This window comes from Salvia splendens, chromosome 19 (assembly GCF_004379255.2).
Source record: "Salvia splendens isolate huo1 chromosome 19, SspV2, whole genome shotgun sequence".
Taxonomy (NCBI): domain Eukaryota; kingdom Viridiplantae; phylum Streptophyta; class Magnoliopsida; order Lamiales; family Lamiaceae; genus Salvia; species Salvia splendens.
The window spans coordinates 24,460,642-24,476,618 of record NC_056050.1 but is presented as its reverse complement, the minus strand read 5'-3'; the positions used below and the strand labels follow the sequence as shown (position 1 = coordinate 24,476,618).

At 35.9% G+C, this 15,977-nt stretch overlaps 1 protein-coding gene across 2 annotated transcripts; it reads right to left on the bottom strand.

The window, feature by feature from the left end:
* Nucleotides 1-89: 89 nt before the first annotated feature.
* On the bottom strand, nucleotides 90-13,169 carry LOC121780336 (structural maintenance of chromosomes flexible hinge domain-containing protein GMI1-like). Of its 2 annotated transcripts, XM_042177913.1 has the most exons (40): nucleotides 13,040-13,169; nucleotides 12,427-12,549; nucleotides 11,605-11,979; nucleotides 11,492-11,521; nucleotides 11,265-11,351; nucleotides 11,149-11,204; nucleotides 10,921-11,001; nucleotides 10,273-10,345; nucleotides 10,143-10,198; nucleotides 9,919-10,024; nucleotides 9,757-9,825; nucleotides 9,495-9,587; nucleotides 9,278-9,322; nucleotides 8,949-9,084; nucleotides 8,752-8,813; nucleotides 8,534-8,662; nucleotides 8,182-8,272; nucleotides 8,029-8,063; nucleotides 7,568-7,643; nucleotides 7,250-7,441; nucleotides 6,921-7,079; nucleotides 6,700-6,721; nucleotides 6,473-6,587; nucleotides 6,273-6,389; nucleotides 5,733-6,053; nucleotides 5,545-5,654; nucleotides 4,742-4,919; nucleotides 4,564-4,672; nucleotides 4,335-4,429; nucleotides 4,054-4,176; nucleotides 3,554-3,620; nucleotides 3,346-3,431; nucleotides 2,935-3,216; nucleotides 2,731-2,859; nucleotides 2,032-2,640; nucleotides 1,691-1,823; nucleotides 1,239-1,431; nucleotides 1,017-1,151; nucleotides 621-929; nucleotides 90-541 (listed from the first exon to the last, which is right to left on the bottom strand). In XM_042177913.1, the coding sequence occupies exons 2-40, from the start codon at nucleotides 12,547-12,549 to the stop codon at nucleotides 337-339; spliced, it is 5,412 nt and encodes a 1,803-aa protein (XP_042033847.1). In that variant the 5' UTR covers nucleotides 13,040-13,169; the 3' UTR covers nucleotides 90-336. The 2 variants fall into 2 exon arrangements, with proteins under 2 accessions (XP_042033847.1, XP_042033848.1); XM_042177914.1 differs by lacking the exon at nucleotides 9,278-9,322.
* Nucleotides 13,170-15,977: the final 2,808 nt, after the last annotated feature.

The window sequence follows — 15,977 nt, the reverse complement described above, 5'->3', positions numbered from 1 at the left end:
GAACATAGACGTCGAAATAGCCAATACAACAAATCATTAAAGCATGCAGTTTTGGTTTTCGCAACTTGTGTAATGAAGAAGCTTGGAAATGAAAACAGTAATAGCAAATAACAATCCCAGATTATGCAAAAACTGTTTTAACAAAACATCACTACACAAAAGTTTAACTATTAATTAGCGGACAATTCCATTGGTAATTGTCACAATTCTGCTAGTAAAAATGGCTTGCAGCGGATTAGCAATAATTTTACGCCGTTGGTAATCAGTATATATAATATAACAAAATATGCAACGACCATAAAAATGGAGCTGGTATTAACATGGGAAGGGAAGACACTATGATCCCATCTGAGTCTGAGAGATGTAGCTGTTGTACTTTTGTTGGCAGATGGAAAACTTCTCACGGCAAAGCCGAAGCGCGTCTTCCTCCTCATCCACGCGCTGCTTTATCTTCACCAGCTCCATCTCTTTTGCTGCCAACTTTCTCAAACTCTCTGCCGGCGTAGCTTTCTTCATCACTGGAAACAAGATTGTTGGTTCCCTGCATTACTTAAAATATTAGCATAATCAAGGAAAAATCTTTCGGTAGAAATGGGATTGCAGTTTATAGATATGCATACCGAAGGCCTAGAGAGAGGAGTCCATTCCCTCTCAGGATACCTCCATCTAACGAGACAGCTCCCTCAATGCAAGATTGGGCTGCCGCCATCATGCAGTCCCTGTCTTTATAGACTTGAAGCTTCCCAAAAAGGCGATGAAATAATGTCTCGCGGAGGCCATGGCCGCTTGTGGTTCTCCAATGTAAACGGTCCGGTTCTATGTTAATCAAGTCAACTGCATAGCCAAGGAAACCATGAGGGGCGCTGCGATTTGGTAAGGTCAGTTCCTGCAATGGTAGAAGCTCACTGCTTGTCTCGTTGGATCTTGGCCTGTTGATGCATCAGCATTTTAGAATCAAATGGAGACAAAGGCCAATGATACTAGGAAAACATTTTAACAACGTAGTCTTGGCAAACCTGATGTCCTCGAGGCAAAATGCATTGTAGCCGGCCAACTTGTGGAGGGTGTTGGCGTCTAGAGATTGTGCGGCTGCGTAGTTTCTGCAAACAATTGCAAGCATTTGACCCTCACCGAGAAATAGTGCCAGCATCCTACATCACGAAAAGGTAACTTTAGTGTTGCTGAATTTGTCCTTCAGACATGGGGCAATCAACTTCAGGAGATGAATAGGAAGCAACCTGCTGAGCTCGAAGCTTTCAACTGTTCCCAAAAGTGCCACCACGCCCTCAATGCCTTTGCATGCTAGATCATCTTCCAGCATTTTGCAGATTGCAGCAGCTGCTGTCTGACTTCTGCTTTCTATTTGTTTGATAGTCGGGTATAGGCCACATACGTTCAATGCATTGGTACCAAGATCAGGAGCTATCACAGCTGCAGGAGTAATGTAGCCACTCAATTATAGAAAGTTTTGAAAGTTCCACACATCAGAAGTTGGACATAGGTAAGTTTTTCTTTTAAAAACAGTACACAAAAGGAAAAAAGCAAAACGGACTGAAGTGTCTCAATAAATGCTACTACTATAGTTAGCAGACAAAGATTTCAGATTAACTTGGACAAAAATAATATTGAAAAACATAAGCATGGATGAAGTTATCAGTAATGGAAAATAACTAAAAGAGTATCAGAAAACCTTGTAACTGCGATATTTCTAGCTGGATTTGTGACAGAGTACTCCGTTGTATCTCTAACTTCTCCATTTGACTTGAAATTTGCATTGAACTGTTAATAAGATTATCCTCTAGCTCCTGCTCCGAACAACTTTCCTGATAAAGAAAATGCATGTAAATGAAGTGACCAATTAGAATAAGAAATATTCAAATAATCCTTTTGAAGCCATGTATCAGTTCATAAACAATAAATAAGCAGCATTTTTCACTCTTAGCATGCTAGTAAAGAGAAGGCAAGTGTGAGTTTAATTTCGGACAAATCAAAGAAGAATTAGTTAATATCATGAGAAGCAGAAGCTACAACCTTACTACATAATGTAACTGGACTTCTGCTTTGAGTGTGTGTATCCAATATCGGAGTCTTCAAAGGGGGCGAATCACTGATGGGCGATACACACCCCTTTGAACTGTGCGGACTTAAGATCTCGTTCTTTACTTGTGGTACCCTCAAGGAAGGTGAGACCGGGAGGAATCCTAGTTTGGATGAACTTGGGGTTGATATTGAATTACATGAGCTAGGCAGAGAAAAGGTCGTGTTCATCTCTTGCGAAACCCTTGAGGGAGGTTTGATTGGGAGGACCTGTCCATGTCCAGGTGATCTTGGGATTGATAGGAAGGGACTCCCAGAACTATGCGGTGAAAAGGTCTCATTCATAACTTGTGATGCCCTTAAGGGCGGTGAGACAGGGAGGTTCTGTCCGTGTTCAGATGATCTTGGGGTTGATAGTATGGGATTCCCTAAACTATGCGGAGAAGAGATCTCATTCATAAAATCTGATACCCTCAAGGAAGGCAAGATATGGAAGTTATGTTCATGTTCTGATGATATTGGAGTTGAAATTATTGGGTTTACTACACCGTCGGGATTCATGGCACTGTCAAGTTTCTCTTGCTGCTGTTTCTCAATATGAACCTAATTCAAGCATCAAGTTAAACACAGTATTAGTTACTATTTTGCCAACCAGTGCAGAATCAAACAGTTTCTGATACACTTGAGAGTAACCTGACTCCGCAGTATTTCTGGAGCTGCTTCATTTTCAGATGAATATTTGGGCTGGTGTATGTGATTCCCTATATCCGCATGATTTCTCACATTATCACGATTCTTTTGCCGCGCCTTCTGAACAATAACCTGCATTTAGTATAAAATTGTGTTAGTACCACACCATATATTGAGCAGGGAAAAACTTTCTGAAGTTACTTAGACCTTTATGGAAAACTTTAGTTCCGGATGATGAGAATGCACAGCTTCAAAGAAGACAGCTCCTTCTTCACGAGGGAGACGAATAGAGGGAACAGTGCAACATCCATTGAGGAACCTGTATGTCACCGACTCATCAATGCGAAATGATCTGCACTTGATTACCAGAGTATGAGACTGCCCATGTTTATCGTCATCGTGGATCCTTTCATCAACCTTTCCTTCAGAATCAACAATCTCAAATGCAACATTCTTTAACAGGGAACCTGCTTCATAGTTCATGAAAACCTGCCACCAAGAAACAGTTAATGTATAGAAGCAAAAATATTTTGGAAATGTATCTTTAAATAGAATAATTTAGTTATGTTATTTTTCATTTTCCTAAAACAAAGCAGCTCAGATGAAAAAGGTACAAACCTTTTGCAGTGCTCGTAGCTCTCTTACTTCTGTCTGAAACCGCAGCTCAAAAATAACTCCGTCTTTTGACATTACACTAAGCATAACTTCATGCCAAAAAAGTAACGATTACTACTAGTCTACATGATGATTGATGTGTATAATGATTGAACAGGATATGCATAGATAGTGAGTCTAATGGGATTTTAGAAAACAGACAGGTTCCGACCTCTTTTGCCATATCCTGCGGAAACTTTAAGAAGATTGCTCAGATCAACGCGGCCATTAGCATCAACCTATCGATGAGAAATGTCAAACATCAAAAGTATGGAAAACAAAAAAGCTGGAGAGATGAGAAGTAACAAGGGCAGGGCAGGTCAGAGCAGGGCAGGGCAAATAAACTCTGATAACCGAGTTATACTATGTCCTTATTAGGTCAATTTGCAGTTAGTGAAGAAACATTGTGATAGGGTTAAAATGTTTCAATCATATACTACAATTATTTCTACCAGATATACAGTTAATTGTTCAGAACTCAGTTCAGCATTTATACCATAAGCCAAACAATTTATATTTGACGTTGCCATTGGTGAAACTAATGCCGCGACTTTCAAATTATTAACATAGATGGTGTTTTGTTCACAAAGGTTATAGTAATAAAGCAGTTGAATCTGGAAAGGGTAGTTGATATTTGATAATCGAGCAGCCCTTTGAAACCAGTTAGCAGACCTTCTTTTTACTCTCCATAGCAAGACCACAGTTGATTCCACTTCCATCTTGAATGGACAACCCATCTAATCTTAGCAAAATGAGGTCATTTTCTTTTAGATGGTTGCCATATTCATCAAACACCTACAATATGATGAAAATTTCCATCAGCTTAGCAGTTGAAGCAATCCATATATTAGTTAGCTACACCATTCACCTACTCAAAAGGAAACGGAACATGAGAAGAATAACATTAACTGTAAATCACAAGCCATGAAAAACTATAGTCGTGACAGGCGTACTTCTAATACAAGTTCCTCGATAATCTGGCCAGGAAGTAACTGTTTTCGTAGTTCAGTTGGATGAACAGTGATCTTTTTTGGAGGTGCAGGCATAACTGTCCAGAGAAAGTGCTCCAATATTAATTAATAATGGGAAAAAATCAGAAAGGGACATTTTACTTCACATTTTCATATAAATATTCTTTGAAACATAGAATCTAGACCAAGAAAAATAAAAAAACAAAGATACCTTGACATGGTAAAGCAACTGAAAATGCTTTATCCGGTGTGCTTAGGAGTAACCTTGCTTCGTAATTTGGCCTGATATGATCTAATTCACTGCTTGAAATGGAAATATCCTACAGAATTAAGGGCTCATGAGTAAAGGCATCAGCAAACAACCACATCAGGAGGCACTTAAAAACTACCTTAATTTTCATAGTTAACTTGTCTGGTGTAATTTCCACTTTCTTTCTACAATCTCGAGCAAGATTTCTACCATTTGAGGTGAGCTTGATGAGCAAGTTTGGAACACCTTTAAATCTGATGCGTTTCTTGTGTTCATCAAGGCAAACTATCGATAGAGTTCTGCAACAAGAACCCACCCTGTCCAAAAAAATACAGTTGGCAGTAGATTAAAGGTTCTAGTTTTCTTCATTTACTGAAAGTTCCAATTATATTTTGTAGTAGTTCTGTTACACAAATAGAGATTATTATAGTTCGAGACAACTTTTGCACCAAATCTAAAATTAGCTCTGTTAAAATTTTAAATATCTTGTCCCACATCGACTTGGTAACGATCCTAGCTCACCTATAAAAGTATGGATAATCCCTCCCCTTATAAGGCCTTTTAAGGGGTGAGTGGCCCATTTTAGTAAGTATGGATAACCCTCTCCCTTATAAGGTCTTTTAAGCGGTGAGTCGCCCATTTCTAATAAGCTCTACCACATTGTACATTAGATTCATGAAAATACACTAGGAAGAAGTACTGTATAGAACAAGTTTATAGTAAAACAAATAAAGTGAAATTGCAGAAGTAAGATCAAGGAAAAAACATGGCCCTATATACAAGATGCCACCATGAACTGCACCAAGCATGCCAAAATGACAGTTATAACTGCATTTATAACTGTTAAATGTTTGTTCAACAAGTAAAGAACAATATAGAAATATTATTAAAGAAAAACAAGATAACAATTCCTGATATATTAATGACATGTCCATCCCCTACCTTACGGTGTACGGTTCATTTTCATCATGATTTAGGACTACCCATCTGCCTATTCCATATGGCCCCTGAACTTGCACCTTATGTTCAAGTTTGATATCCTTGATACCTTTCTGATAAAAGAAATGAGCAACAAATTAGAGCAGATAAGATTGGCAATTTCATTGTCATAGCTTGAGAAAGTTGGCTACCAGTGAAAATGAACAAGTTAAGATGCCAGGCTCCTCACATAGCCGGCGCTGTCTCGAGCCCAATGGAAATATATATAGACCATGAAGCCCCTTATAGGATTCAGGTGGATGCCTCACAGAATAAGCATGCTGCCTACTTCCAGCTTCACCATCACTAGCTCTATGTTTGAAGATTTCTAGAATCATTTCCTGATTATCTCTAACAATGAACTTTTGGTCCAATCTCTTAGAGCTATTTCCATTATTAAAAGAACACGGACGTACAACAGCAACAATGTTATCCGGAAGAAAATCTCCGGCATTTAGTAGACTAGGCATTCCCTGTAAAAAGAGAGGATAAATGTTTTATTTTTAAATAGCCAAGACTACAAAGTTCTAATGTTAATTTAAGGCATTAATGAGGTGTTCAAATGTCATACGCAACAAAATTAAGATATGGAATGTGACTATGACAGTGTCTTAGTAAGTCAACGGAGAGGAAGAGAGAGGACAAATAGCTAATCTAAATATGAAATTACATAAAACAATTTCATAGCTAACCCCATCAATCTCCAATTCTTGGCAATCGGCCTGACTTAATAAATCTATGGCAGCAGGCAATTTCTGCTTGAACGCCTCAAGCTTTGCTTTCCATTCAATGTCATCAACAGGTAAGCACTGCATCACAACTTCATTAAATTTCATACTACAGATGGAATTAAAAATCACAAAGCGAACAATATTCAAATTACATGCCTAACCTTATCAGAATCAATTATTCTTATTGGAAACACGTAAGAGTCGTTAATGTCAATAGTGCAGTTCCCCTCCCTTACTAAAAGATGGCATGATTTTTCTTCGGGAAGACCAAGTGGCCTATTATCAGAAGGAAAGTCCCAATAAAAGGAACTATGTCAAGTTCCACTTCAGCCAGAAATGTACAAAAATGTATTGATTATTTCATTCAAATATAATTGAAATCACCTACCTGCAAATTAGTCGAGCCTCACCTGATTTGATACAGATACTCATTAGATGACGATAATAGAAAATATGAAGAAAGAATGATCTTTAAGCATTATTTTCAAAGCACCTAGTTGACTGAGATAATAATGATTAGCAATTCATTATGATCATGGACCACAGCTTCACCAGTGAATCTCTTTGATAGTACTTGAAACAAATCACTCAAAATTAAAATGCACTAACCAGAAGCATCCCCTTGAATCCCTTCCAAGATGACATACTCAAGTGTGGCATACACATTGTTGTTATGGCATCCAGCACATGCTCCCCTTAAAATTTTGATGTTCATACCAGCTTTCCAACATCTTCCCTTCCTCTGGATTTCTTTATGAACCCTCAGCACTAAAATGTTCCCGATAATAATTACATTAGTAGGTGACAAGACACAACAAGAACTTGGAAACTGAGTCCACGGCAATTGGATCTCTATGCAGAGCACAGAGCGATTGATATCACATAGAACTAAAATGAAGGACTATAGAATTGACATAATTGCCATATATAAAGCTTACCACTAGATTTGAGGTCGAGCTTTTTATTCTTTTTCTCCTTCGAAGCACCAACAATAAGCATGGGTTCATCCAGGCCATCATCAGTTTCCTCGTCATAACGATCATGCATTTCCATAACCCAATCATTATACAGCGTCTGTAGCTGACCAAACGTCAAAGCCTTTCCATCTCTAGAGATTTTGACGTGCACCTCTACATAAAAACAAGATAAAAGTCTCACACATGTAAACACAGCACAGAAACACTTGAATGTTAGTAGTAATATTTTTCTTTCAAAATTGTTTATCAATAAGAGAGGAACATTGGGATATGAATTGCCTTTTCTATCATCATCTGATCTCTTGCCAAAGTTCTTTAGAGCCTTGGTGTAGGGGTGATGGTGGGCTAAATCTGTCTGAAACATATAAAAAGTGGGCTGAGACATAACAGTAGGTTGCATAAAATTGAGTACCAAATGAGCCTTCAAAAGTATGGTTAAAAGGAATAGGTATCAAAATCAAACTTATTTTGAATATACATGTGTACACATACATAAGTTCATATCAGAGAAGGAATTAATCAAGGATGAGTTCCAATATGATTATACTTTAAAATTTAACTATGGATTATAATGCATACTATTTGTTAGAAACACAATAAAGTCCTTATATGTGATGAAAAGTGAATACTGAAGCTTGGGAGAGAGATGATAAATCCATAATAATGGAAATAAGTCCACAATATATCCAATAACTACTTAAAATACTAAGTTTTCCCTAATGCTCAGTGAGTATTCATACCTTATGAGGTGTTGGATTGAAGCCGGAATCAGTATCTGCATCCAAAACCAAGTTCACATTTTTTTATCATACACATACATGTATAATACTTTTGATACCATGTATATCAAAATGTGCAAAGAAACTCATGTATCCTAAAGCTCTGAAAATTACCTATGAAACATTTCACTCTAGAGCAGAGTCTCATAAGAATCTTAGCTCTTTCACCTACTTTATGTTTGGGCTCCATAAAAGGAAGCAAACCCTGCCAAGAAGGAAATGTCAGTTTAAGCCACGTAACTCACCAAAATTTGAAGTTCATTTTCTGAAGTATAACATCATTCACAATTTTGGGCGGATTTAGTTATCATAACAGTAATACGGCTCCTTTCACCAAATGCCTAACTTTCATCTCAGTGAGGAAAATAATAAAGGTGGGCCAATGCAGCAGACCTTATTCTTTAAAGTAAGATAACCAGTACAAATTTTCCAAATAAAATGAGAATTAAAGATATCCTCAACTAACCCAGCGAACGTCTGGCAGGAGACGGCCCAACCTTCGAACAGATACACGACTGAAGCTTTCAAAGCTCTCTTTGATTCCACAATGATCTTCATTTAACTTATCAAGTATCATCTGTATACTTTCTGTACCCTGCAACCAACCAAATGCAGAAATATCATATGCACAGCACAAGTATATGATTACATATAATGCCAATAACTGAAAGATTATGCACAGACCCCAACTATGGGAAAGTAAACACACTTCAGCCTTGCATTTGCTGTAGCAGACACTCTTTGATCTGGAGATCAGATAATTATATGAAGCAATAATCAGGTATCATCATTATGTGACAAAAACTAATTCCCAATGTTATCGGACTTGATATTATAACATGAATATAATCCTTTGATAATAACCAAATAAGTTAACTTACTTTGACCAGCCACTGCAGAAGAATCTGCAGTGGTACTAAATTGAACTTGCAGAATAAATTCTGGACCATTACATGAGTGCATGTTTGTAGTGGCAACTTCCCCGCCTTGTATTCCAGCTAAGTCCATCTCATTGACCTGATGCAATCCCAGTTTTAGAACAAACAATCCCAAGTAGGAAGCATGTACTAAAACAAATTGAGCAATCTTAACTTATGGACATTTAACTCAATTCAGTAAATAGGATGATAGACACATTTCAGATGTTCAATGTCAAGAAAACCATCGAGAAAATATACCCCAAAAGAGGAAAGAAAGTCCTAAAAATCACCTGAAATATAATCGGTCTACATGTCTTTCCTGACATTTCATCACACTGTTTATCCAGAAAAAAAAATCAGTGAACTATACTATATGAAAAATGAGGTCATTGATCTTGAAAAGTAATTTAATGAATACACAACATTGGAAAAACTTGTTTTATATAATGTTACAGCACCAGAAATACATCTAATGATGATGTCCCTTTTGGTATAAAGACAATTAACCTGGATATAGGGAAAGTATATGTCCTTCAATTTACGTCGCAATTGCCTTATGTACAGATTCTTCACTTTTGGCTTGGGATCAAATATTTCAACCTGGCAAAAAAAAATAACACTAGATCAACAATGAGTAACATAAAGTAATGAACATTAAATGTTCTCATATTGGAAATATGGACTGTAATTATTACACTTAGATAGAAAATGATAAACAAAGGTTTTTTAAACTCTACAAAAAAACTCTCTGTATGAAAGAGAAGCTCACTTTTGTGAAGCTTCCATGTGGAGATTTCAGATTTTCATCTTTCCAAGGATCTCTAATACCTCCTTTGGTCTACAGGAATCACATGAAAGCTTATCATACTAATAAATTGTACGAGAACAATTGGAAATCTAATAAAGAAAAAAATGTGCAACAATCGATCACCTTCCAGCAGTTTTCCAGATGGGAGGCACTCACTAATGCTTCTCTTTCCATGTGTAACGTAAATACCTTGTTACTTTGCTTTGTCTTTGAAGAAACAACAGCTCGCCTGCAGTAGTGTTTTAAAAGAGAATACAAAGAAAGCAAAGAAATAAACAAGAAAAACACTGTGACCAAGATGCTTCATATTTTTATGGGTAAAAATGAACAGTTCACATAGCTTATACCTTCCCAAACACATTGCCGCTACTGGACCACCATAACCAAACATTCCAAAGAAAGGCTGTGATCCAATAAAAATGCAAATAAAAACAAGAGCCTTTTGGAAATTTAAAAAAAATGACAAGAAGCTGGTACCATTAGATATGGAGGTTCTCCCCCTATTGCTTTTTCTCTCATCGAGCGGTGAAGAGATGCTCCCATTTTTCCCCTTGACAATAAAAAAAATCCAACAATCATAAGCAGGGAAAGCACATTAACCATAAGTAGATAGATGGTAGGCATCAAACTGTATGTTTGTGTAACCCTTGCTAGGTGCACAAGGAAGTGTTAGAAATCCAATTAAGTAAAGTTCTTGAAGTTTTAGAATTATCACCCAAAGTACTTGGAAACATGAGTAGAAGATATAATAAAATTGTAAATCATTGGTTTAACTATTTACAGACAGAGTTATTCTTCAAAATAGCCAAGGGTAGAAACACAAGTTTCTATTGATACAGGAAAATAAATCTAGTTATTTTCAGCATGGCCTTGAGATGCTTGTGATTCATTATTCTCCAAGCAATCCAGTTATGCAAATATTAAGATGCAATCCCTTTTGTTCTTATTATCTTTGATACTATAAACAGGAACAATGCTAGTGAATCAGTAGAAAATATTGTAGCATTTGAACCTTGCATAATGCACCAAAGAAAACTGAGAAGGCACTAGAAAATGTTGAAATAGAAAATGAAACGTTCTAGCAACTAAATATATAACTGCCCAAGAATTTATGATATGCTATACCACTTGACTATGTTCCCATTAGCACCATCCATTCCTGGACCTGAGTCAAAAATGGAAATTTTCCCAGGCTCCAATTGCACACTGTAAATAAGACAATTACTGAACAAGATCAGAAAAATTGGAAGATATGAGAAATCTGAATCATGCAACATTAAATAAATGCAATTGACCATGATATAATGCACAAAAAATAACGGAACATTTAGAGCCTATGATGCAATAAATTACCTAATTAGTCTTCTTTCTCCTTTGCCATTGGACCATAAAGCTTGTAGGGAATTATCCTGATAAAGAGATCAACTTAATCACAGGGGGAAAAAAGCAAAACCAAATTTCATGCTTACTATCAGGTCAGCCAGAGCTGTTTCACATGTATAATCATCAGGTAACTCTTTAAGCAAATCGGTATCTGGGGTAAGATCCCACATATCCTGCACATCCAAAAAATAAAGTGACATGATCAATCTGAAAGAAAAAGTTAGCAACAAAAGCACTTGGTGATCATAAATCAGACCACCTTAACAACCATGAAAAAGTTTTAATGATTAAAAATGCAAAACTAGAAATATACCTCATATTCATCTGGCTCTAGGGATCCATCCTGCATCAAGAAGAATACACAAATCATAACACCATTACTTACAATAAAAGTTAGCAGAACAAATTGTGATGACAAAATCTCACATGAAGCCAAAGCAAGTGCCAGATGTTGGGCAAGAATTTCTGGAAATCTATTTTGAGTTTTATCTTATTTTCTTGTGTATCTGTGAAGTGTAGGTCCTGGTAGTCCCAATTGATTCTTCTCTTTTGTCCCAAGGACGTCTTCTGGTTGGCTAGAAGAGAATATTCTCTTCTGACTATACCAATGAACTTCTCAATTGGCATCTCTTTGCGCAGCTCACTCATTTTGAGCTCCACAGCAGTGCCGTTCGGAAGTAGTACACGAAACCTGTATACCATTTCACGCCCATCATCTTTGGCTTGAACAGTGCCACTTGAACTTTTTCCCGGTGTCTCTTCGCGGGGCCTTTTGTTCAACTTCATGGGGGGTGTCATTACCTGTCATTCACCAAGAATTCATTAGCAACCCTTTTCAAAATTACATCTACCTTAATATGAACTAAATCATTGTATAAATTTCATGAAGTAACACCTCATCAAGGTTCGCTATGTGCACGAAAAGAAAGGAAATTACTTGGAACGGTAAAAAATAAGTTGTTTATATATTTCAGTCAGAATATGACATACGCATAACGGCGATGCCATTTGCAAGTGGAACATTTTTAATCCTCATAGCTCAACCTAAAACAATTCAGGGAAATATCTAAATTGAAGCTAAAAAAAACTTTACCACATTCACAAGAAACAAAAAATAATCAAGAAACATAGCATAATTCATGATCAAGTAACAAGCATAAACATTCACGTAAAAGTTCAGGATACAGAGCTTCAGCCTCTAGATGAAACTCCCATAAGGCCGTTAACTCTTGTGTACGACTTACGCACCTTCGCATTGTCAAAAACATCACCATACACATCCACAACAGGCCGACTCTTTTTTGTCCCCTCCACGCCCGACGCCTCATGAGGCCTCTTCTTCGTTCCGCTGAGAGGCGACTTCGAGTACATCTGCCACAACAATGGTGCTTATCAAATCAACGCACAATTTCAAAAAGTAGCACCTATTTAGTTTATTTGACATTTCAACTGTAAAACAACACGGAAGCATAAAAAAGCTTCGTATCTACCATAGAAAACAACCTTTTGCCGGAAAAAAAAATTTTTCTGTCAAAGCAGCAGCAGCTGCAGCTTAAACGAGTAATTATTTGGATGAATCATTTTTAACCAAATCAATGCACAGTTCCAAAAGGTAGCAGCTGATTAAGTTATTCAACATTTAAACTAAAAAACAACACAGGAACATTAAAAAATCTTCAAATCTACTACAGAAACAACCTTCAAAGCACCAGCAGCTGGTAATTATTTAGATAAATCATTTTTAACCAAAAATTCTTCAATAAATCAAACGATTATGCTAAACAGTTTAATACAAAAAGAAGACAAACAAATAGCAACAAAATCGGGTCACAATTCCGCAAAAACAAACCCTCTCCTTTACCTGTCCTTTTTCTGATCTTTTCTGCGTGTGTTTGGGAGTGATTGGAGAAGAGGATGTGTGATTTTAGTGAGAGGAGGGTTTTGAGGTGAGTGAAAGTTGGGGTGGTGGTGAAGCTTCCTCTGCATGAAATGGGAAGAAAAGACAGAGAGAAGATGGAATGCGAAAAGCTCCTTTATATTCCATTATTAGTAAAAATTGGATTAAGTTTTAATCCCATATTAATCGGCTATTGGCTAATTGTCTTGTCGAATAGAATTTGTGGAAATTTTGACAAGACTTTCTCTGCTTAATTTTTTTAATTTTTATAAGATAATGAAAAAAAGTTAATGAAAGATGAATTTAGTTGTATATAGAGTATTTATTTTATAACACAACTGGAATAGAATTAATTAATGAAATGTATAAAAAAAAGTAATGTGGAGTAATTAATTGTGGAGATCAGAATGATTTGTGTAATTGTGCAGAGGGAACAATTGATAGATGTGATTGATTATATATTTTTAGTTTAAAAATAGTGGCGTATCTAGGATTTGAAAAATAGAGGAGTGGATATAGCTGAATTTATTATCTTCAGGATTAACGTTGGAGGCAAATGATAGACGGACATGGAAATTTTATGTTTGGGTCAGCCCCTGGATCCGCCATTGTTGTAGTTAGTAATAACTACGATAGTATTTTGCAATTTATTTTTATTTGCCGATAATCTTAAGTTTTATGGACGTAACGGTTTATTTCCTTTGATATATTTTATACGAGTGATAGTATCTGATCCAACTTCTTTTTTGCCGTGAATGGCACACGTAAAATTACATTCATATCAATAGTCGGAATAATATAAGTACGTATAAAACAAACAATATTTGATTGATTGAATAAATGATCTTGTTCTACATACTTCCGAAATTCTATTCGGACTACTGATATTAATGTAATTTTACGTTTGCTATTTGCGGCAATATCAATAGTCGGAATAAATAAATAAATACAAATAATGTGATTATTTGAAGGAGAAAAAGTAATGAATAATTGGCCACAGACACCATTGTTTTGTAATTTCCAAATTTTGCTAATACAAGTACTACCAGTACTAGAAGTAAAAGTGGAACACACTAGCAAATATGAGTGGCAGTAGCTAGTACGGCTATGAACGAAAGAGGAAAGGTCAGTGGCGCAATGCAAGGGGGAGGATGGGAGAGGATCCTGTTGTGTTAAAATCACAGTGGGGCCTGCTGCCCCTCACAAATAATTTAAAAATATTAAATTTTTTTTAAAATAAAAAAATAAAAAAAAAATGGTAGTGTATGGGGCAGCAAGACCCTGCTGTGATTTTAGCACAGCAGGGGATCCTCTCCCGGGGAGGATCCCCTACTGTATTTAAAAACACAGCAGGTCATGCGGTGTTTAAAACGCGTCAATTTACATATAAAACGCATCAAATCTTAGTGAGGAAGATTGCAAATGAAATAATATTAAAATATAAAATATACGTACCCTTCCCATTCTCTTGTTCTTTTATTTTTAACCCATTTCTTTGATCAAGTCATTTCACGTGGCCCACGGCCGCTTTTATATTTTACATGCAATACTTTTTTATTTTATTTTACAATCATGATATAAAAATTATTTATTAAATTCAATACACACTTGTTGTAGTTGTTATTATTTTCCAGTGGATCATACTCCATTTTCACAAGCTATTATACAACAGTATGCAATTATTTTATATTGCAATGTTTCTCTTTTTTTTAAAAAAGTAGGGATATTGAAACTTTTAAAAAATTATTTTTTACAATAAACTTTTAATTTGACAAATAATATCTCGAACTTTATTCGTGTCGTTATTTCTCACCGCGACGGATTCAGGCTACATCAAAATGACATGGATGTTAAGTTGGGTTCGCTATTTAGGGTTGCGATTCAGAATTCATGATTTCGTTATTATAGGTGTATACGAACTCAACATCCATATCATTTATGGAGTCGGAATCCGTTGCGGTGGGAAATAACAACCACAAATAAAGTTCGTCATATTATTTGACAAGTTGAAAGTTCATGAGAAAGAATAAATTCTTTGAAAGTTCCATGATAATAGTAGCAAAAAAAAATATTACGACTGTAAAATTCAATTTTAAACTTTAAATTAAAACACCTATGAAATTTCAACCATGGTAAAATAAATTTTTGCCATAAATTTATAAATTGTACTATCATTCATTTTGTTTATATTTATATTATATGCTTTAAACTTTTTATGTAATATTCAAAGTTTATATCGTGGAAAATATACATACTACTATCATTTTGTGTTATTGTCAGATTAGTTCAATAAAATTATAACAAGTGTATGTGTATTGTATTTAATAAATAATTTTTTATATCATGATTGTAAAATAAAATAAATAAGTATTGCATGTAAAATATAAAAGCAGCCGTGGGCCACGTGAAATGACTTGATCAAAGAAATGGGGTAAAAATGAAAGAACAAGAGAATGGGAAGGGTAAAAATGAAAGAACAAGAGAATGGGAAGGGTACGTATATTTTATATTTTAATATTATTTCATTTGCAATCTTCATATATTTATATCATACATATGAAGGAGGAAATTACAAATCAACTCCTATAACAAGGAGGAAAGACAAATTACGCGAAATTACAAATCAACTCCTATAACAAGGAGGAAAGACAAATTACGCCACCCAGGATTCGAACTCGAAACCTCCAGGATGGAGGCGGTATCCGGCACCCTTTACCGCTAGGCCAAGGGGCTTGGATTATTTCATTTGCAATCTTCCTCACTAAGATTTGACGCGTTTTAACCACCGCATGGCCTGCTGTGTTTTTAAACACAGCAGAGGATCATCCCCCGCAATACACACCCTCCACGACCAAATTCTAATCCATTACCACAATATTTGATGTGATTAATTCCCATACAC